The sequence below is a fragment of the Protomyctophum parallelum genome (assembly GCF_964188405.1).
Source record: "Protomyctophum parallelum genome assembly, chromosome: 21".
NCBI classification, from domain to species: Eukaryota; Metazoa; Chordata; class Actinopteri; order Myctophiformes; family Myctophidae; genus Protomyctophum; species Protomyctophum parallelum.
Window position 1 is genome coordinate 20,238,211 of NC_139713.1, and position 20,629 is coordinate 20,258,839.

General features: G+C 44.8%; 1 protein-coding gene across 1 annotated transcript in view; it reads left to right on the plus strand.

Annotated features, from left to right (window-relative positions):
* The window catches only part of epha5 (EPH receptor A5), a gene marked incomplete at its 3' end in the record, with an annotated part of 104,892 nt that overhangs the window by 47,923 nt on the left and 36,340 nt on the right, over window positions 1–20,629 (plus strand). Inside the window, exons 4-5 of the mRNA XM_083793285.1 lie at window positions 10,983–11,138; window positions 12,233–12,583. Coding sequence (XP_083649411.1) covers window positions 10,983–11,138; window positions 12,233–12,583 — 507 coding nt within the window. The remainder of the gene's footprint in view (window positions 1–10,982; window positions 11,139–12,232; window positions 12,584–20,629) is intronic.

Here is a 20,629-nt window from a genome sequence, read left to right on the forward strand (position 1 = left end):
ACACACACACAGTCGCACATTTGTCTCTCTGGTACACACTATAGTGTGAATTGCATATTAATTACCTATTACCCTTTGTGCAGCACATTAAGAGATGTATGTCTAGCGTGGCATCAGAAAGACAGCTTGCCCAAGGGCAACACACACACACACACACCAACCTCTATTTAGGTTGCAGGTTGCATCCAGAATGAGCTCCTTTACTTGGCCATAACCGTAGCTAATCTCACTGCAGGGGGGCTGTGTGTGTGTTTATGTGTGTCTGTGTGTGCTCGTCTGTTTCATTAAGACAATTAAACCATTAGAGCGTCTGATCTTAGCGACAGCACAGTTTGTTGTGTGGAGCTGCAGCCAGATAAAAAGCAGATAAATACAAGACAGAGTAAACATACACAAGTCCTACAACAACCGTCTATATTTATTCGAGGATAGACAATAACAACAACAAATGCTGTTGCAATGTCTGAGGAAACCAGAACAAATAAATGTTATTCTTGCAGAATGTACCCAAGTACACGAGATGTATATAAATAAACCTTGAAGTGGGAATGATCCATCTAAAAAAAAAAAAACTTTTAAATGCAAAAGTTTGAATGGATGTTTATAACTCGAGAGAGTCAATTCAATTAATTGAATTCCAAAGGAGCTTTATTGGCATGAGAAAACATACGTTTACATCTCCAAAGCAAGTATCAAAATATAATAAAAGTATATACAGTGCTGTGTTGTATTTCTGTTTGCGTAGCCAGAAAACGATTCCACAATTTCTGAATGCTATATAGAGTCTGGAACTAACACCATAAATAAATAAATTTGAGGCTCCACTTCCGCTTTATATATTTTTTTTTTAAAGATTTGTTTTAGGCTTTTCTGCCTTATTTATAGATACAAGTGAAGAATGACAGGAAAGAGGGAGAGAGACGGGGAGAGACATGCAGCAAAGGTCGTCATGAACGGGACTCGAACACGCGACGCAGGCCAGAGCCTGGGCATACGTCTGAGCCACTCTCTCTCTCTTCTAATCACTGGAGCAATTCTTTTTTGATTTCAAGCAAGGTGACTACACAACCCAAACCTCTACCATGGTTTCTAGGCTGTGTGTGTGTGTGTGTGTGTGTGTGTGTGTGTGTGTGTGTGTGTGTGTGTGTGTGTGTGTGTGTGTGTGTGTGTGTGTGTGTGTGTGTGTGTGTGTGTGTGTGTGTGTGTGTGTGTGTGTGTGTGTGTGTGTGTGTGTGTGTGTGTGTGTGTGTGTGTGTGTGTGTGTGTGTGTGTGTGTGTGTGTGTGTGTGTGTGTGTGTGTGTGTGTGTGTGTGTGTGTGTACACGCACATGCGTGCGTGTCCTCTGGACTAAGAATTGTGGCTATAATATTAATTTCCTCTTAACCCTGCCATCCCACCCCGTTATTGTGCTTTGTATTTACCACATGGATGTTTTAAGAAATTGGATCAGGAAGGAAGTGCCAACTTTGCATGAGCCAGGGTGCAATTAAAGTCACGCATGCAATTACAATAAATGGACGGTCAACATGACGGGTGCATTAGTCAGTCCACTAATCAACCAGATGCAAATTGTGTCTGAAACCATACACATAAAAATGCCGTTTAGTGTACACTTTATAAATGAAATCTGAAGAGTGCATGGAATCAATTAGAGTTAAAATCACTTTTTATTTTTGAGGGATGCTAGCGCCACTGCTGTGTGTGTGTGTGTGTGTGTGTGTGTGTGCATACGTACATATGTGTATGTGTACGTACGTGTCCATGCTGCAAGTGCTACAACACCTAAAGTGGCCAGTAGAGCGTACACACAGACACACACACACACACACACACTTTAATCATTTATTTATGTCCACATAAGAGATACAATACAAGGACACAACTATTTACAAGGTGCTGTACAGAGTGCAATCAGCAAATCCCGGACAAATACAAGTAACAGCGTCTTGGGCGTCTTGGCCGCTCCCGATAGTGGAAGAGATTGCACAGAATTTCGCAAGCCGTTTGGCTGCTTTTTTTGGCATCCCAAGTTGTTGGAAGCCTCTTCCAACCAAACTGTGTATACGTGTCCTAGGCTGCCGAAGATAAACACAAGTAGATTGCACCTATAGCCTAGTCCAATGATGGTCTGGAGGAGCAGCTGGTAATTAATGACTTAATGACACACACACACACACACACACACACACACACACACACACACACACAGGCCAGGGAGGAGTTCAGTGCAGTGCAGTTCAGTGCAGCACAGCACAGCACACTCACTTCACCTGTCTGATTTTTGAGTGGTGCAACCACTCCTACAACCAGGAACGTCCGTGTGTATCAGTCATGAGCACGAGTGGTGTGCGCATGCGTGAAACCAACGGCCAGCAATGTCCACGCGTGTGTGTACAATGCGCGTGCCATGCTGCGTGCGCTGCGTGCGTGCAGTATCACGTGTGTGTGTGTGTGTGTAACCAACAATGGCCAGCAATGTCCGCGCGTGTGTGTACAATACGCGTGCCATGCTGCGTGCGTGCGGTATCGCACGTGTGTGTGTGTAGTCGCACGTGTGTATGTGTAGTGTTTTATTAACGGTTCCCCAAACGGTTCTCATCAGTCGTCATTTAGCTCCGCTGTGTCTGTGCAATGTGCATGCATGCAAGCAGAGCCTGATGTGACGTCACCCCACCTAAAGAAGTGTGTGGGGTCGGGGAGGATACGCCCACTGTTCTGTGCATTCAGCGACCGCTCACCAAAGTGTGGTTAACAGTGAGGGAAATGACTCTGAGGCTGAGCACGCAAAGTGGAATAAATGTTATGCTATAGTTCCCTGCAAAGGTTGTTGCAACTTGTACCAGTTGCACGTCCACATTGATGAAACAACTCAAAATCAATACGCCTACACGAGTCCACAACTCACGAGAATAATCTAGGCAAATCGCGTTTGAGAGCCATGCGGAAAGCCCGCACTCCCCGCAGCTCCACCACAGCCGGCGGGGGATGAGGATGATGCAAGGCTGGTTCACTTTCCCCAGGCTAGTAACGTAATAGAAAATAAAAACTACTAATGTCTACAGAGCTTTTCATTAGGTGTATTGTACAACTGTTGTTAATGGTGTTAATTTAGAACGCCAATGTCTCGACGTCTTTCTGTCTGATATTTTATGAATCACGCCAAATCAATTTGTCTGCACTTATTTTTTACAACTTATAAGCAACTCAACTGCTTTTGATTTGGCTCTAAATTAATCGCGTGACTGTTGAGAGCCCAGCGTTTAGGTGCATATACCTCCATAGATTGATTAGCCTACTTTATAAACAGTTTAGAACCGGAACCGTTAAGAGGGATCCGGGAACAGTACAGTACAGTACAGTACAGTACAGTACAGTACAGTACAGTACAGTACAGTACAGTACAGTACAGTACAGTACAGTACAGTACAGTACAGTGAACCCCTGGGGACCCCCACACGGTAACTCTGTTTCTCAACTGTTTCGGACGCGGGCGGCCCGCCGGAACCGGGCCAGCGTCCTGGGCTCGTTCCTGAGGGTCTGGAAGTTCCGGGGACCACCTGGGGACCCACACACGGAGTTGCACCACTCACTTCACACGGGTGTGATTTTACAGTGTATTTGAATCAAGAATCAAACAGTTTGTTGCCAAGGATGCATGTTGTGGATCATGTGATGCATCTGACGAAATACATGGGCATATAGGATTCAAAACAATGCAACAGTAGTCTGTACAATACACAACATCACTTATTTCTATCATAAATGCACATCATAAAATATCAATATGTCTTTGTCTCACCGCAAAACTGCATGAAGAAAGTTCAACTTTCCTCCGCCTTTTCACGCCTCCAGTCCCGCTACAGCGAATGAAAACGTGCCGTTTTCTGGTCAATACGGGGGTGTGGATTTGGCGTAAGCTTGCCCTTCAGCGGCTGCATGTGGAACACCGTGATGTTCAACACAAGACGCATGCATGTTCATATTCACTGCTTGTGGCACTTAAATGGGTTTACACGTGTATCTAGATTCCAGTCCTCAGCCATTCAGTTGCTCTGACACAACTTTTGCCTGTGGCTGTGCATGGTTTAAAATAATTACAAAATAAAAACCTTATGGATTGTTTTTAGTTTTTGTTCACTTTTGCGTTCTCTGTTTTTCTTTTTTCTGTATTTGTCTATGGCAGTGGTTCCCAAACATTTTCATGTCAAGGACCCCCATATTGACACTAATCAGCCCGAGGACCCCCATTTGAAAAGATTTTTAAGGCTCTAGAAGAGATTCTCAACCCGTTTAATTTCAAGGACCCCCAGTTTGACGTCCATTAGTTTACGGACCCCCATTTAATGGCATTTCTATCTCTGGGACCCCCAATTTATATTGTAAAATCACTGTTAGTTTAACTCTGAGAGTGTACGAATGGAACCCAACGGACCCATTAGGGTTCAGATACTGTGTAAAGATTTGCGGGATTTTTGGACAGAATCTGGAGGAGTAATATAAAAAATTATGTTTTACAAAAGTTGGCCTCCTGGTGACGCTATAACAGGCCATTTTGGAATCGGTTCATAGTTGGCATCTAGGGAGTGTGTGCAAAGTTTGTCATCGACTGGGTTAACGGTGCCGGATATTAGCTGGTAACAGACAGACAAACACACGCACACACATGGGCGAGTGCAAAACATACTCTCTCCCTATGCCTTCGGCCTGGTGGAGACAATAAACACTCAGGATTGTAAAAGCAGTAATGGTTCCAGTGTAAGTACAAGTATAGAGTACTCTAGTCTAGAGTAATAAAGTCATCACAGTGTAACAATGGAGTGCAACCAACGCAGACTTGAATTAATTGTCACATTATATCCTTTAATGCTGTAATTTGGACAAATTCCCCACACTAGCAGCACTATAAAAATGTTTCTCTTCTCATGTGTCCATGTCGATTTTTGGAGGATGAATTCAAGGAGAGCTAGACCGTAGGCGGCAGGCAATGAATCACGTGTGTGTCTGTGTGTCTGTGTGTGTGTGTGTGTGTGTGTGTGTGTGTGTGTGTGTGTGTGTGTGTGTGTGTGTGTGTGTGTGTGTGTGTGTGTGTGTGTGTGTGTGTGTGTGTGTGTGTGTGTGTGTGTGTGTGTGTGTTTGCCTCTGCCTTGAATGAAACAAGCCCACATAAACAAAGGGAAAGATGATTAGATAGATACTGTATGTAGATGGAATATAACATAAAAGAGCAACTTTCTTATAATCTTATATATAAATTGACTTAAGGGAGGACCGGCCGGACAACCACCTCGCCATGCTCGTGTCACTGTGACTCAGTCATAACCATATTATGACCAAGGAGTTAATAATGCAGCAGCTATACACTCCCAATTCGGCCAAACGTCATGGCGAGCCGCCAAGTGGCATGGCCACCGGTCGCGGTTGAACTTGGATCTCGTCCCTCCTGGAATATGGAGTGTGTTGTCCAACCTCAATGTGATTTATTATTGTAACTGGCAGACATATTAACACCATGTCTGCTTTCCTGCTCTGTCAAGCAGCTGGTGATTTATTTATCTCCACCAGGCGGAGATCTTGCATTTGGTCCTGTTTGTCTATCTGTCTTGTGTTGTCTTGTCTTGTCTTGTTTGTTTGTCTCTCCGCAGCTAATCTCACAATCTACAATTTATTGTGCACACAGCAGGCCATACGTTTTCAAATCAGTCACTGGCAACTGCAGCATGTGATTTTCTTATCTTTTTTTTCCTGATTAGTCTTCTCTCCAGGCTATGGGATACACGTTTCATCAGTCTATGGAGTGGAACTATGGCCATTCAGGTGCAGGCTGTACTGCATGTCTGCATATGGGATACTAGCCAATTTCAAGGCTTCTGCCCAGAGAGAGAGAGATGTTTGATTAGCACCAAGTTCCAACATATACATGTATAAATGTGACAGCAAAGCATAGCCCAAAACCCTGAAATTATAAGTCCACGGCACGCTTTCACAAGTCAAAGAAAATGGATGGAGAGAGCATGACAATGAATGCCAGGCAGACACGCTATTGCATCACTTTATTCCATGCAGACCCCAGCAGATACCCCACACTTGGCCTCTAGGCTATAACGCCGGTGTACTATCAGCTCAGTGGCCTTGTGGTTAGAGTGTCCGCCCTGAGACTGGAGAGGTCGGGGTTCGATACCCAGTGGGTCTTAGAGTATAAATATAATAGAGACGTCACAGAGAGGAAACGCTGAGGCGAAATGGACATAGTGGCCGAATGTGGTATTGCAGGTCGAGCCAGCATAATGCATTGCGCACGTTCACGTTATGGGCCGATGACACGTGAGCGCTATGTTTCATACGAGCTGTGAACGCGCTGTGCCCGTTGATTATCATTGCGCGCGTTCACGTCTGGCCCATAAGCAATCCCAGAATGCACTGTTTCCAACCCGGAAGAACGCCTCATATACGCTGGGTAAGCAACTCGATGCAACTGGATGAGAGGAGAAATCTGGTGACGTCACTATTAATATATGTTCTAAGCCAAGGTCATACCAAAGACTCTAAAAATGGGACCCAATGCCTCCCTGCTCGGCATTCAGCATCAAGGGTTGTATTGGGGTTAGGGTTAGGGTTGCTCCAGGTGTACTACCTCACACTACAGAAGCAGGCGATGGCTCCTGCCACATGACTCGCAATGGCTTACTTACTATAGCAGCCATGTTTGTGCTAGTGCTGAGAACACGCCACATTACTTTTAGATGCTATCGCAGTGATGAGATTTGACTCCATACAGCCTGTGGCTCTTGTTGCACCATAATGATGTAATGACAGGCCTTTATTATATCCCTGTTCCCCGTTGCCTTGTGCCTTTTCATACACGCTCACAACCAAAAACAAAATGTGTATTGGACGTAGCGTGTGGAAGGAATGCCTTACTCCGTGACCGATCATCATTATAAAAAGGAATAAAAGGAACCCGTCTTCAAGGTTCAAGTTTCAAGTTCTTTATTGATGTCCCCGGAGGGCAATTTGGTTTACAGCAGTTCGTAGTGGTTTGAAACGTAAAGGCAGTACAAAACAGCAACAGAGAGACATGTGACAACATAGCATGAGTACATCTGTGCAATTGAGAAAATAAAAGTATAATAAAAAAGTAATAAGTTCTGTATGAATAACTTATTTGTTATAGTGTGTACTGTACATATTTGTACAGTTCAACAATCGCATATAAAGTGTCATCTTTGTTCCTTGTTCTTGTTTTCCTTTTTCTTTTTCTTTTTTTTCTGTATTTTCTGTATGTTGATATTAATTTTTTGCAGTAACTATGTTTTTGGACACTGACTTATTTGTGTATCACAAAGGTCAAATTAGCCTTCGTGATTTTGGGTGGGGTAAACATTTACCTCAAGAACAGATATACAATTAGTGTAATATCACTTACCGGTGTGTGCCGAATCTGCCGATATCTCATTTGTCTGACCAGTTAAAACACGTTTAACCCCTTTTGGGCGGGAACCCCTTTTGGTGTAAGCATTATGTTATGCTTTAGCTATTGAAAAATAGCAGATCTACAAGCTCATAGCGAGTGGCGCACTACAAGCTTGTAGGTCTGCTATTTTTGATAGCAGTCGTAAAATGTGGCGCGAATCTTTCAATATATATTCTTGTTTTTAACTCGGGTCTAAATAGGTTAAACCCATTTATAAGTGATTTATTTTCCACTCGTAGTTACTGGTACTAGCCTGGCGTTACGATGCTAATATACCACTGCGCTGGGCTAATCCGCCTCAGGGCATACAGTATGCAATAGGGGCTGCGCCAGGCTATACCGGCACTGCACTCAGGCTTTGTAAAATAGCTGTATCATAATGTCCCCAGTCCTATTTCAGAAGCATAATCGGTGCCGTCGGGCGGAAACGTTGTATGGCCAAAACAGTTTTTTATGATGATAGATGATAGATGGATACTTTATTTGTCCTTTCGGAAATTTGTTTTGTGCACAGCAGTCATCAGGATATACATAAAACATATGGAAACAAACAGATCACACAGTACATAGACAATAAAGAAACAATGCCAACAGAAGGCCACCAGTCATAGTTCCAGGAGGCATCACATCACACTTTATGCACGGAACTGAGACGGGGCCTGCTTGTTCATAAGTCCTATACTTATGGGAACAAACGATCTTGAGGCCCTAGCCTCCAGGGAATGTAGTCATGTAACATGTGATGAAAATAGCCGAACTTACGATGCAGTGCAATACTACTCATTGTGAGCTTCAGCTATTTTCACTACTTTTGCCTCTTGTATGATGGAAGTAGTATTAAATGACGGAAATAAATTTGGAGATGCAAGGTTTCTGCCCGACGGCGACAACATTCAGTGTTCTACATGAGTAACATATTGTACTCCAAAAACCCTCCTCCCTGCTGGATGTATTCTGGAGAGGTGGCGAGTCGCGTGCGTGCGTGTGTGTGTGTGTGTGTGTGTGTGTGCGCGAGTGTGCGCACATGTGTTGTGAGATCCAGGACACAGAGAGTATTTTTCAGACCTAATGTTCCGTGACAACGGACCAAGGTTCCGTCAAGGTGAATCAGAGCCAGGGCTGCCTAATAGCCAAGACACACACACACACACACACCCACACACACACACACCCTTACTCTACAGGCTCTGCCCCCTGCCACACATACACAGGCACCCATACGTAAACACAAAGCAGCGTACACAAAAAAAGACAGTTGAAACACACTCTCCCCTCCTCTCTCTAACCCTTTAACGTGTGTGTCCACAGTACTACAAGGGGAATTTTATTACCGCCCGGACAGGCCCCATATAATTTGTCATAAACCACACAGGCGATATGGACATATTAATCTCCCAATGAAAGTATGCTAATAGGAAGGTCAATATCCCATCAGCACCTCAGCCTCTTTACACAGAGCTGTGTGTGTGTGTGTGTGTGTGTGTGTGTGTGTGTGTGTGTGTGTGTGTGTGTGTGTGTGTGTGTGTGTGTGTGTGTGTGTGTGTGTGTGTGTGTGTGTGTGCGCGCGCAACATCGGGACTAAGATGAAGAATGATAAGTGCAGTGATAGGTGGCCGTTACCATGGTGACGGGTTGTTGATGTATTCCAGTGTGTTAACATTCTCTGTGTGTGTCTTTGTGACCAAGTCTGTTTGTGTGTGCATGTGATGTGTGTGCGAGGATGGGGGGTGGGTAGGTAAGCATGTGCACATGCAGATACACTAAGTTGAAAGACAAAGGAGCCGACAACGACGCAAAGCACAATTACAATATTCCACAGACCCAAACGGAATGCCTGCAGTAAGCATTAACATTTTAGGATGAATGCATTGAACATGTTGGTGAAAATGGCTGATCGAACAAGCTCACAATGTTGTGAGCTAGTTTTGGCGAAGGGATGTGGTCTAGGGAATAAAGGAGATGGCCTAGTAGTATAGAAGTATAGAAGGGATGTGGTCTAGGGAATAAAGGAGATGGCCTATAGTAGTATAGAAGTATAGAAGGGGTGTGGTCTAGGGAATAAAGGAGATGGCCTAGTAGTATAGAAGTATAGAAGGGATGTGGTCTAGGGAATAAAGGAGATGGCCTATAGTAGTATAGAAGTATAGAAGGGGTGTGGTCTAGGGAATAAAGGAGATGGCCTATAGTAGTATAGAAGTATAGAAGGGATGTGGTCTAGGGAATAAAGGAGATGGCCTAGTAGTATAGAAGTATAGAAGGGATGTGGTCTAGGGAATAAAGGAGATGGCCTAGTAGTATAGAAGTATAGAAGGGATGTGGTCTAGGTAGGGAATAAAGGAGATGGCCTATAGTAGTATATACCCCCCGGTGGACTCTGGTGAATTAAGTATACTGTATAGGGTTTGAGTGGTAAAAATGTTTTAACTTTCAGACACACAAAATGACAGAGGTGTTCCCTCTGGGTACTTTGTACAATTTATGTACAATGTCCTTAAAGGAAAACATTTTGATTTCAACGTAAATCTCAGGCCTATAGTATTTGCCATATTTGCTATTTAAAAAAATATATATTTGGAAACTTTAGCACAAAAGTCATTACTTTTGTTTGTGAAGCATTATCCACAGCATCTGTCCAGACAGACGGACATACGCTGTCTGTCTGGAGTAGGAACAGCTGCAGTAGCTGGCTGCCAGCGGTGTTGTTTTTTAGCTGCCAGCGTCTTTCTGCCATTCTATGGTAAAGATAGAAGCTCCTCTTCCCAACATCACAGTTTCACACTTCAGCACCCTCTGCGCCCAGCTGTTTTTGCCCGACTATCCTACATGTGTGCACGGCCATCAATATATGCTGTGCTAGAACGCTCTGGATATGATATCCCAAGCGCTCCTCTGCTAAAAAAAAAAGCTTTCCTGTTAGGGCATTCACTTCTAGTCATTTTTACTAGTTCCCTAGTTTACTAGTCGACTAGTTGTTAAACCACCTATTATGTAAAAAGATTCTTTTTTTTTTTTATAAATATTTGTACCTTTTAAAAGCTGTGTACATTGGTGACTATAACTATAATCTACCTGATCCTGAGGCCTACAAAATATTTTTTTTCTCATCAACTAGTCAACTAGTACCAGCAAGGTCAACTAGTGGATTGACTAGTAAACTAGTCGACTAGTTGCTTAATGCCCTATTTCCTGTGGACACAGAACCCTTAAAAGTACCTTTAGTAGGTTCAGTGTCTTGCTCAGTATCACTCTGTTTTTTCTTCAATAACGTAACTATGATTTCCTCTACCCTTTCTCTCTTCCCTTGCACCTCTCACACATCATCTTTCTTTCCTTCTCTTCTTCACAACTTCTCCTCTCCTCTCATCTCCTCTCCTCTCTCTACCATCTCCATCTCCCATTCTCACCTCCCACATTTTTTATCTACCAACCCTGACATCTTCCATATCTTTCATTTCTTTCTGCTCCACTATCTCGGCCCCAATCTCCTCCTCCTTCTCCTCCTCCTCACAGTTTGCAGAGCTGGCTTCTACCGCTCGGTGTTGCAGACGTCGTCCTGCAGTAAGTGCCCCCCCCACAGCCGGGCTCGACAGACAGGAGCTACAGCCTGTACCTGCGTGGAGGGATATTACAAGACCGACACGGACCCTCCCAATATGGCCTGCACACGTAAGTACTTCTGTGTATATACTGTACAATGTACATGCACACACGCAAGCACGAACACACACACACGCACGCACGCACACACACACACCACCTATAAATGTAGAAACCCTCAACATTATAGAATATAACGATAACATCTTGATTGATATATTGTAGAAGCCAAATCTTTGATTTGTGTTGTTGTGAGCTTGTAGATCAGCTATTTTCACCAAAGACATTTGGTGTAAACTGTAAAGGAACAAAAAAGCAGGTCAAAGTATTGATGGGTTTAAAGGCGTAGTGAAATGAAAAAGACGTTTTTCACACTTTTAGACCATATCCGTGGTCATCATATGGGCATACCTAACAATGGATGCCAAAAAAAGGGGGAAATTCTAATTTCTGTGTGTTTTTATATCAAAGGTCCATAAAAACGATTGTTTTATTTATTTATTAAAACGAAAACGTGCTGCGTGATGACGTGTAGAGATACACATCGATAAAAGCCAATAAAAATGAAGCTCACCCGTTTAATTCCCCATATCTGCGCATCCGTCCAACACAGCTGCTCATGATTACAGAAATCCTCCGTTTTTATTCCCATTCAAGATAACATCCAGACAGTGTATTACTCGCTTTCAACTTAATCATCAAGCTAAAATATGTATCCGAAAACATTATAGGGTAGAAATAAGCCACATAACAGTAAACTGGTGTAGCTGGCCGACAATCTAATTTGTAAACAAACACACACCATGCGTGTTGCGTATAGCATAGCTACCGTCCCTAGCTACCGTCCCATCGCCTGAAGGGATGCGACGCTCTGATTGGTTTAGAAACTTCAGACCGGTGTTTCATGTTGAAACTTCAAAATAAATTGATAACCATTTCCGTTTCCCTACACCTTTAAGTGGTTAAATGTCTGAAAATACACATGAACAATAAGTCTATGAAGCTATCTATGAAATATGTGAAAATGTTCATCTGCAACACAGTGTGTGTATAGTGGGGGTCCTTGTGTCATCTCTCTCTCCGCTAAGGGGTCCTTGGTCTGAAAAAAAACCCCACCGAAGACGGAAAACCCCAGCCGTAAACAAAGTCCTCTGTTCTCACAGGCCCTCCGTCCGCGCCGCGCAACGCCATCTCCAACGTCAACGAGACCAGCGTCTTCCTGGAGTGGTCCGTCCCCACGGAGACCGGCGGCAGGAAGGACGGGCGCTACAACATCCTGTGCCGGCGGGTCCTCCCGGCGGGGGGGGGGCGGGGGGGAGGCCTGGAGGAGTGCGGCCCCAACGTGCGCTTCCTGCCGCGCCGCGTGGGCCTGGCCAACACGTCGGTGATGGTGGCCGACCTGCAGTCTCACACCAACTACAGCTTCCTGCTGGAGGCCGTCAACGGCGTGTCGGAGCTGGCCGGCGGCCACTCCAGGCAGTACGTGTCACTCAATGTGACCACCAATCAGGCAGGTAGGTCGGGTCAATGTGACCACCAATCAGGCAGGTAGGTCAATGTGACCACCAATCAGGCAGGTAGGTCGGGGTACGACCTCAATGTGACCACCAATCAGGCAGGTAGGTCGGGGCGACGGCCTGCTGGTTGGATGGGCTGAGTTGACAGGACAGGATTTGTCGGCGCCATGATGTGTACGCTATCATCCTCCGCTTTTGTGTCTGCGATCCTGTGTTTGGAGTTATTTATTGCCAGTGGTGTGCTGTGGTATTTTTAACTAGAGATGAGCTATATTTATATACAGTGTGTATACTGTATATATATAAAGCCTGTACCCCAACTGCCAACTCATTAACAATTTGTAGAGAAATACTTATTAAGCCTGGTTTATAGTTTGTCGTACTGGTTTGTCGTGTCATGTGCTGGAAATAGCAGATCTGCAAGCCTCACAATGTGCCGCGATGTGATGCTCTGTGATGTAGATGTTGTAGATCTGCTGTTTTTGTCATACGATGGAATATAAATGAAGCATTAAGAATCCCAGTGCAAGGCGACTTTAGGTAACTTACCCAGCATCTCTGTTTGCCCCACCAACCATATTTGGATGTACAACTTGGTTTGTGTTTGTTCTGCTGTACAGCATGCAGTACAGTATGCAGGTACAGTACAGCATACGCCAGTGGAAACCTTATGCGCAATGCATACAGGTACAGCTAGGCTCTGTCGGAAATGTAATAATATGAGCAGGGGAACTCGGATGTCTCATTGAGTACACAGTGAGGATTTCATTGTATCAACTGGATACATTTCCCATCACTAACGATTGCACATCCGCACAAAAAATATGTATAATGTCCTCTATCTTCACTTTTACTGAATCACTAACTTTACTTAAATTGACGTTTTAAGATATTTTTGGGGGGGCTTTTTGCCTTCATCTATAGATTACAGTAGACTGACTGGAAATGGGGGAGACAGAGAACGGGGGTGACACCCAGCAAACCTCCGTCTGGGTCCGGGGTCAGGCTGCTAGGTGGACCACTACCCTATAGCCACTCGGGGCTGCACATGACATTTTAAAGACATTAAGTGACGAAAAGAGATGATGTAGAGGTCGATCGGTCATTGTAGTCATCGAAACACTTTGCCTCACACACTCACCTGCTGAACCAATGATTCTCCTGCTGAACCCACGTCTGGCGTTGTCAGACGGTCGGAGACCTCTGCCCACAGATGCCTTTCTGACCCAGTTTTAGCAGTGAGGTTGTCACCAGTCTCTTGTCTTCTCTGCCCAATGTTGTGTCTCTCTCGTTCACACCTGTCTCTCCCCAATGTGGTTTCTCTCCATCTCTCTCAGGTCTTGTCTTGTCTATCTCAGGTGTGTGGACTGTCTACCTTTCCTACAAATCACCACAAGACTTAAAGTAGTTTAAATATTTTGTTTTTAGTTACTCAGTACAGTACCATCTATGGCTGCCATTATCATTTCAGGTGTCTCGGCTAGTGCAGTTCTTTTTTTTTTTTTGTATAGCTATTATATTTAAGCTGTTATAATTACGATTGGACGACGTTTTTTTTTTTAATGCTACAGATGTGGCCTTTGTATTCACTTGTCCACAAAAGTGGATAACATGCAAACGGCATAACGAAACAGTAAGAACAAAAAGTAAATTTTACTCAGAGGCCCTTATGGCACTCTCACTCTCTCTCTCCATCTGGAGGACAGAGCGGAGAGAAAAACAGCCTCAGAGGAGACGATTTTATTTCTGTTTGTGGGACAGATGGTTCATTGACGATCATGGAATAGTAAGAAGTGGTAGTAGTTTGCGTGCGTGCGTGCGTGCGTGCGTGCGTGCGTGAGTGTGTGTGTGCGTGCGTGCGTGCGTGCGTGCGTGCGTCCGTGCGTGCGTGACAGGAAGAGGCAGATGGCATGTTGACAGTAGACATTAGACAACAATACTTGTGGCCCTGTTTAACCCTGCTGATGTCTCTGTGACTGCCAGTGGCACTCCGTCACTTGCATTCAGTATTTTGGGGGCCCGGCTTAAAGGTAGCCAGTCAATGGGCTCAACGGTGATTAAGAGATTAGATTAGATTAGTTTAGATTGCACTGCGTTAGCTGTTGCAGGCCGGATACAAATGTGTCGGTCTGCAAAGCCGCGTTTAGAGTCGGAGAGGGAGTGTTACTGAAACCCTCAACAGTCAAACTAAATATACTGCTGGAGCCACATCAAGACAACGCTCCCTGCTGTTTGTTGAGGGTGTTGGTGGAATAAGAATAGCTGCACACTAACGAGACTAAGATTATAAAAGCTGTGCTGCTCCTCCTCGGTATGTCTATCCATAAACGGAAGCACGAGAGCCATAGGATCACCAGAACCAGTGGGGTCCAGCCCGCAATCTGCTTATTACATTGTAAGATACTTTGGGCAGTATTATGCGTGTCTTAAGTACCAGGTCTTATGACTTAACTTAAGACCTGGAGGCGTGATCAATGCCATTTGGCTATTCTGAGTGGCCAAAGAGCATTGACCACGCCTCCAGGTCTTAAGATAAGTAATAAGACCTGGTATTTAAGACACGCAAAATACAGCCCTTTGAGTGCAAGGTATGTTTGGCCTGTGGGTGGCGCTAGAACAAAGATCACGCCTGAAGCCTAATGGTAGTGCTATAGGTAGTGCACTCCATGGCAAGATCACACAAATGATCTCCCCTAAACAAGATCTTATCTTGTGACAAGATTATGATCCTTGTTTGGGAATAAAAGTATTGGAATGGACGACTACTCAACCGACCGAGAAATACAGAGGCACTTTGTGTTGCAAGTGTCAACAAATAACACAGCTGTGTTTATCTGTATAAACCTTTACCAAGCCGGAGAACATCATCAGCTTGACAATTATTATTGACCTGTTACACCCTGGGCCTCAGTCCTACACATCCACGTCTGACGGTTGTCCAGTTCAACCACCGCTGCCACCAACACCAGTCTTCTACTCTTGGCCACTGGGTGGGAACCTTACAGTAACACCAACAGTCCCCCACTGCAGGTCACTGGTCTCCCAGTATAGCAACTGTTGTCATGACATACTGTTATGATCAACCACTTGAACCCTAGAGTCCGACGCAGACATCTGGTGAAAATAGCAGAAGTATAGGGTTTAAGTGGTTATTATCAATCATGTACATAGGTCATGCTGGATACGTGCAGTATTAAATAATTTATACTCTCAGATTTAACCCATTCAGGACGGGAAGCCCCTTGTGGTGTTTTACCCCTTCAGGACGAGAACATCTTTTGGGGTTCTTGTTGCTATGTACAGTATATTAGCAACATGACATTTTTGTAATTTATGAATTCATATTTGAAAATGTTCAGAAAACTTAGTTCAGTATTTTTGAAGGCGTTTTTAGAATCTGCCCCAGTCCTAAAGTCCATAAGTTAAATGAACGGAGGACTTTGCTGTTGCATGGGTCGGTGCAATACATGGTACAGTTGCATGTGGAACTGTGCCTCCTACCTGCCTCCAGCCCCCCTGTTTGTGTATGAGTGAGAAAGTGTGTGCAAATGTGTTCGCAAGGAGAGGACAAATCCAGAGTTGGCATTAGAGAGAGAGAGAGAGAGAGAGGGTCGAGAGATGGAGAGATGCAGAAAGAGGGGGCGAGAAGAGCATGCAGGCAGGATGTGTTGTTTGATGTGTGACAAGTGTCGTCCTCGATAAGGAACCCATGAGGCGGGTGATTTCACAGTGGCTCTGCGTGAAGCCCTGCCGAATTCACAACCAAATCCTCAGCTCTTAAACTCTCGAGTGTGTGCAGATGTTGCACACACTCTATAGCTCTGCAGCCGCTCCGATGCACGGCTTTGTGTGTATGTCCGTTTAGCACGGAATGTGCTCAAGCTGATTGGCCGAGCACAGAATGTACTGAATGTACGTCATCATCATGATAAGAGGCACCTGCGCTCACTTTACACGAGTGTGATTAGGTTTTTACCAGGGGGGCAGTCAGCCAGATATTTCGTGAAGCCTCATTTGAAATCGGTAGTTCATATAATGGCCTGTTGTGGCGCTGGACTGGACCCAAAAAGCCCCATAGCTCCATAGAGGCCCATGTATTTTGGCCCAACTTCACCTAGACTGTATTACCTTAATAAACATGGTCATGAATACTTTCTTCTTCCAGTCACTAGTTTAAAGTCTCATTTCTAATGTCATAATATTCTTTTTGGAAAATTATGGTCCCATTAATTAAAATAATGACCATAAAGTTGCGTATGTTCTGAGGGGCGTGGCTACCGTTACCGTCTATGATCGGGATTCCCCTCCCACTCAAGAGTCTTCTCCTCCCACTCGAGTCAAAATAAAAACCAACGGAGAAGAAGGGGGGAAGTCCCGCCTCGTTGTCTGGGCAGCCAATGGCCAGCTGGACCCAAACGGAGCCAGCCAATGGCCAGCTGGTCCAAAACGGATCTAGAAAGATGGCGATTTACAGTGCATTAGAATGCAAGGGATTTCAGGCTTCATTTTACGTTCATGTTAGACCCGGGGAACGCTTTGTCCATATTTTTTACAGTCTATGGTTTTTACACTCTGAGTTACAGCCCCTTCCAGAGGTCCATTTGGTAACACTCTCTCAGTTACAGCCCCTTCCAGAGGTCCATTTGGTAACACTCTCTCAGTTACAGCCCCTTCCAGAGGTCCATTTGGTAACACTCTATGAGTTACAGCCCCTTCCAGAGGTCCATTTGGTAACACTCTCTGAGTTACAGCCCCTTCCAGAGGTCCATTTGGTAACACTCTGAGTTACAGCCCCTTCCAGAGGTCCATTTGGTAACACTCTGAGTTACAGCCCCTTCCAGAGGTCCATTTGGTAACACTCTGAGTTACAGCCCCTTCCAGAGGTCCATTTGGTAACACTCTGAGTTACAGCCCCTTCCAGAGGTCCATTTGGTAACACTCTGAGTTACAGCCCCTTCCAGAGGTCCATTTGGTAACACTCTCTCAGTTACAGCCCCTTCCAGAGGTCCATTTGGTAACACTCTCTGAGTTACAGCCCCTTCCAGAGGTCCATTTGGTAACACTCTCTCAGTTACAGCCCCTTCCAGAGGTCCATTTGGTAACACTCTCTGAGTTACAGCCCCTTCCAGAGGTCCATTTGGTAACACTCTCTCAGTTACAGCCCCTTCCAGAGGTCCATTTGGTAACACTCTCTCAGTTACAGCCCCTTCCAGAGGTCCATTTGGTAACATTTTAGGAAGAGGGGACATTGGCAAAAGGAGAGGAGAGGTGGTAGGAGGCAGGCAGACAGTGGAGTGGAGAGTAAAAAGGGGAAGGGGGGAATCCTGAGTGTCGGTACGGGAGAGGAGGAGGAAGAGAAAATAAGCCATATGTAATCTCTTAGCCATGTTTACACCTTGCATTTAAACGTGGTCTGTATCTGGAATGGATATCTTATCTGGATAGGGAGAGAAACACATGTAAATGCAAGGTGTAAACGCCCGCAGCACACATCCCGTTATCAGACTGTGACCAGATTCTGCAGCGTGATTAGATCTCAGTCAAAGCCAGCCCGGGTGTAAATGCAAGGGCAGGATCGGAAAGTTCATTATCCAGATAAGATCTCTAGATAGAGATCACATTTTAATGTAAGGTGGGGTCACACAGATGAGTCATAGAAACATCAATAAGCCTCTCTTGAAACTTCATACCCCTTTTGGTATTCGCATTATGTTATGCTTTAGCTTGAAAATAGCAGATCTACAAGCTCATAGCGCGCCACCGAGTTGCGCGCTACGAGCTTGTAGGTCTGCTATTTTTGAAAAATCAATGAACGACTGACATAGAAACATAGCTTTTTCAGAAAACTGTCAGGATGTAGAAGACATTTTTAGAATCTGATATCAGGTCAGAATGGGTTAAAATTGCCGAGAGGGTGAGTCGGCGGACACAAACATAATATCCAGACCGTTGCTCCGATCCGCACAAAACTTGCCACAAACACTGTTCAGGGGTCTGCCTTGACAATAGTCACACACGGGGCCCTGTTGCTGTGGCAGTATTAACAGGAGTTTTTAACACTTAGAATGGCCATAACAATCGCTCCGATCAGTGCAATATACAGTAGAACCGTCAGGCCTGAATATCTAGTTTTTTAAAACCCCATCCTCAATGGAGGTACATTGGTAAATGCCTGGTAAATGGTTCATTTATATAGTGCCTTTATCCAAGGCGCTTTACATAGATTGTGCATCAACTCAACCATTCACGCACACATTCATACACCGACGGCGGCGGAAACCATGCAAGGCACCAAACGGCACATCAGGAGCAATTAGGGGTTCAGTGTCTTGCCCAAGGACACTTCAACACTAACTCTGGGGTTCGAACAGGCAACCTTGCGGTTACCATCCAGCCACTCTAGACCCCTGAGCCATTGACCTATAACTGCAGGACTGTCCACATGGTTTCCCAATGCTATATTTGGCCAGTGGTCATGAATGAACGCTGACTTCACTGAAGTGAGGCTTCTGGCTACTAACCACTAGACCCCCACTCGGCCCCCTTCATCCTGGCTATGAGGACCACTAATAGTGGCCAACAACCCATCGCAACTACTTATGCATGCATGCATGCATGCATGCATGCACGCACAGAATGCGCATCAAGGGAAGGGCCTTGTAATTGTTTGTGCCCTCCAGGGGCCTCTGAGTTTGTAATCCATGCTTGCGTGACAATGTGCCCAAGCATTTCAGCCTTAAAGGTCCATCTGGTTCCATTTGTACTCTCTCCAAAATAAATGAACGCTGAGGGATTTTCATGGGTGACCGACCAGCCCTGAATTGGCCCTTTAGGTAGGATTTAAGGACACTATCGGAGAGAAGGAAACACTCATTGAGATTCTCTGCACCCTGTGTCCACTAATATGCCAACTTCCAGTAACGGAAACGTCTGTAAATGGTCCCGGAGCAGCTTTCAAAGCCGCAGACCCCAAAAGACCTCTTGGCCTGATGAAAAATATCCAACATATATATTTTTTTCACGTTTTCCAACGTTCTGATTTATTTATTTGTTCCTACTGGTTGACTGCTAATGATCCTTTGGCGGTGTGTGGAATGAATGCTGTGCAGCGAGCCAGCATGTCTGGAAGGCCTTGTATCTCCTGTCCCTCTACTGTATCTCCTGTCCCTGTACGGTATCTCCTGTCCCTCTACTGTATCTCCTGTCCCATGTGAATGAGCTCCTCCTGGACCATAACTGTAATAACCAGATGCACGGATATGTCCATGTCAGAATATCAGCCGGATTGGCGTTCAAAAACACATTATTATTGGCTGACAGCAGGCTGTATTTATCTGTGTTGAAGACGTGTATGTGACGTAGAACTCAGTGGGAGATTAAAGAAAGCGGCAGGAAAGGGGAGGGTGTGTGTGTGTGTGTGAGAGAGAGAGAGAGAGAGAGAGAGAGAGGGTTTTGTGAGTACATTTGGGGATAGAACATAGAGCACCGAAGTCCTGACGTAACTCGCTCATCCCGACGATTCCCCTGGTTCGCGAAAGTGATTTCTCTATGGAGAATAACATGGGGTGATCTTAATATCGTCTACTATAAGCGTTGTGGTCCAAAAATAAACAAGCTGTCTCTGCGTTATTGTCGGGAAGGTGTCTCTGTATCGTTTGCAACAGTCAGTCACTCATATATGATACAGTCTGCTTCTAGCGAAAATCTAACTAATTCAGCAGCAGTAACATTAGCGTTTTCTCTCAGTCAGTTGATTCTTCATATCCATATGAGTGAAGCGGCCGGGGTGACATGTTTATTTTTCAAACACAGTTGTTATATGAGGCGATCTCAAATCGCCTCAATGGGGATTTCAATGCAACTAAACAAATACATGAACCTGGGGACAGACGCCCTCTACTGAAAGTGACGTCAGACTTCGGTGCTCTATTGTAGACTTATACGGCACTACAAGATCATCAGCACTCTAAATTGATTGATTTTTATTCTATTCTGTTCAGACACACGAAGGCTGTCTAACCATAGCCATCGCCTTTGAACAGA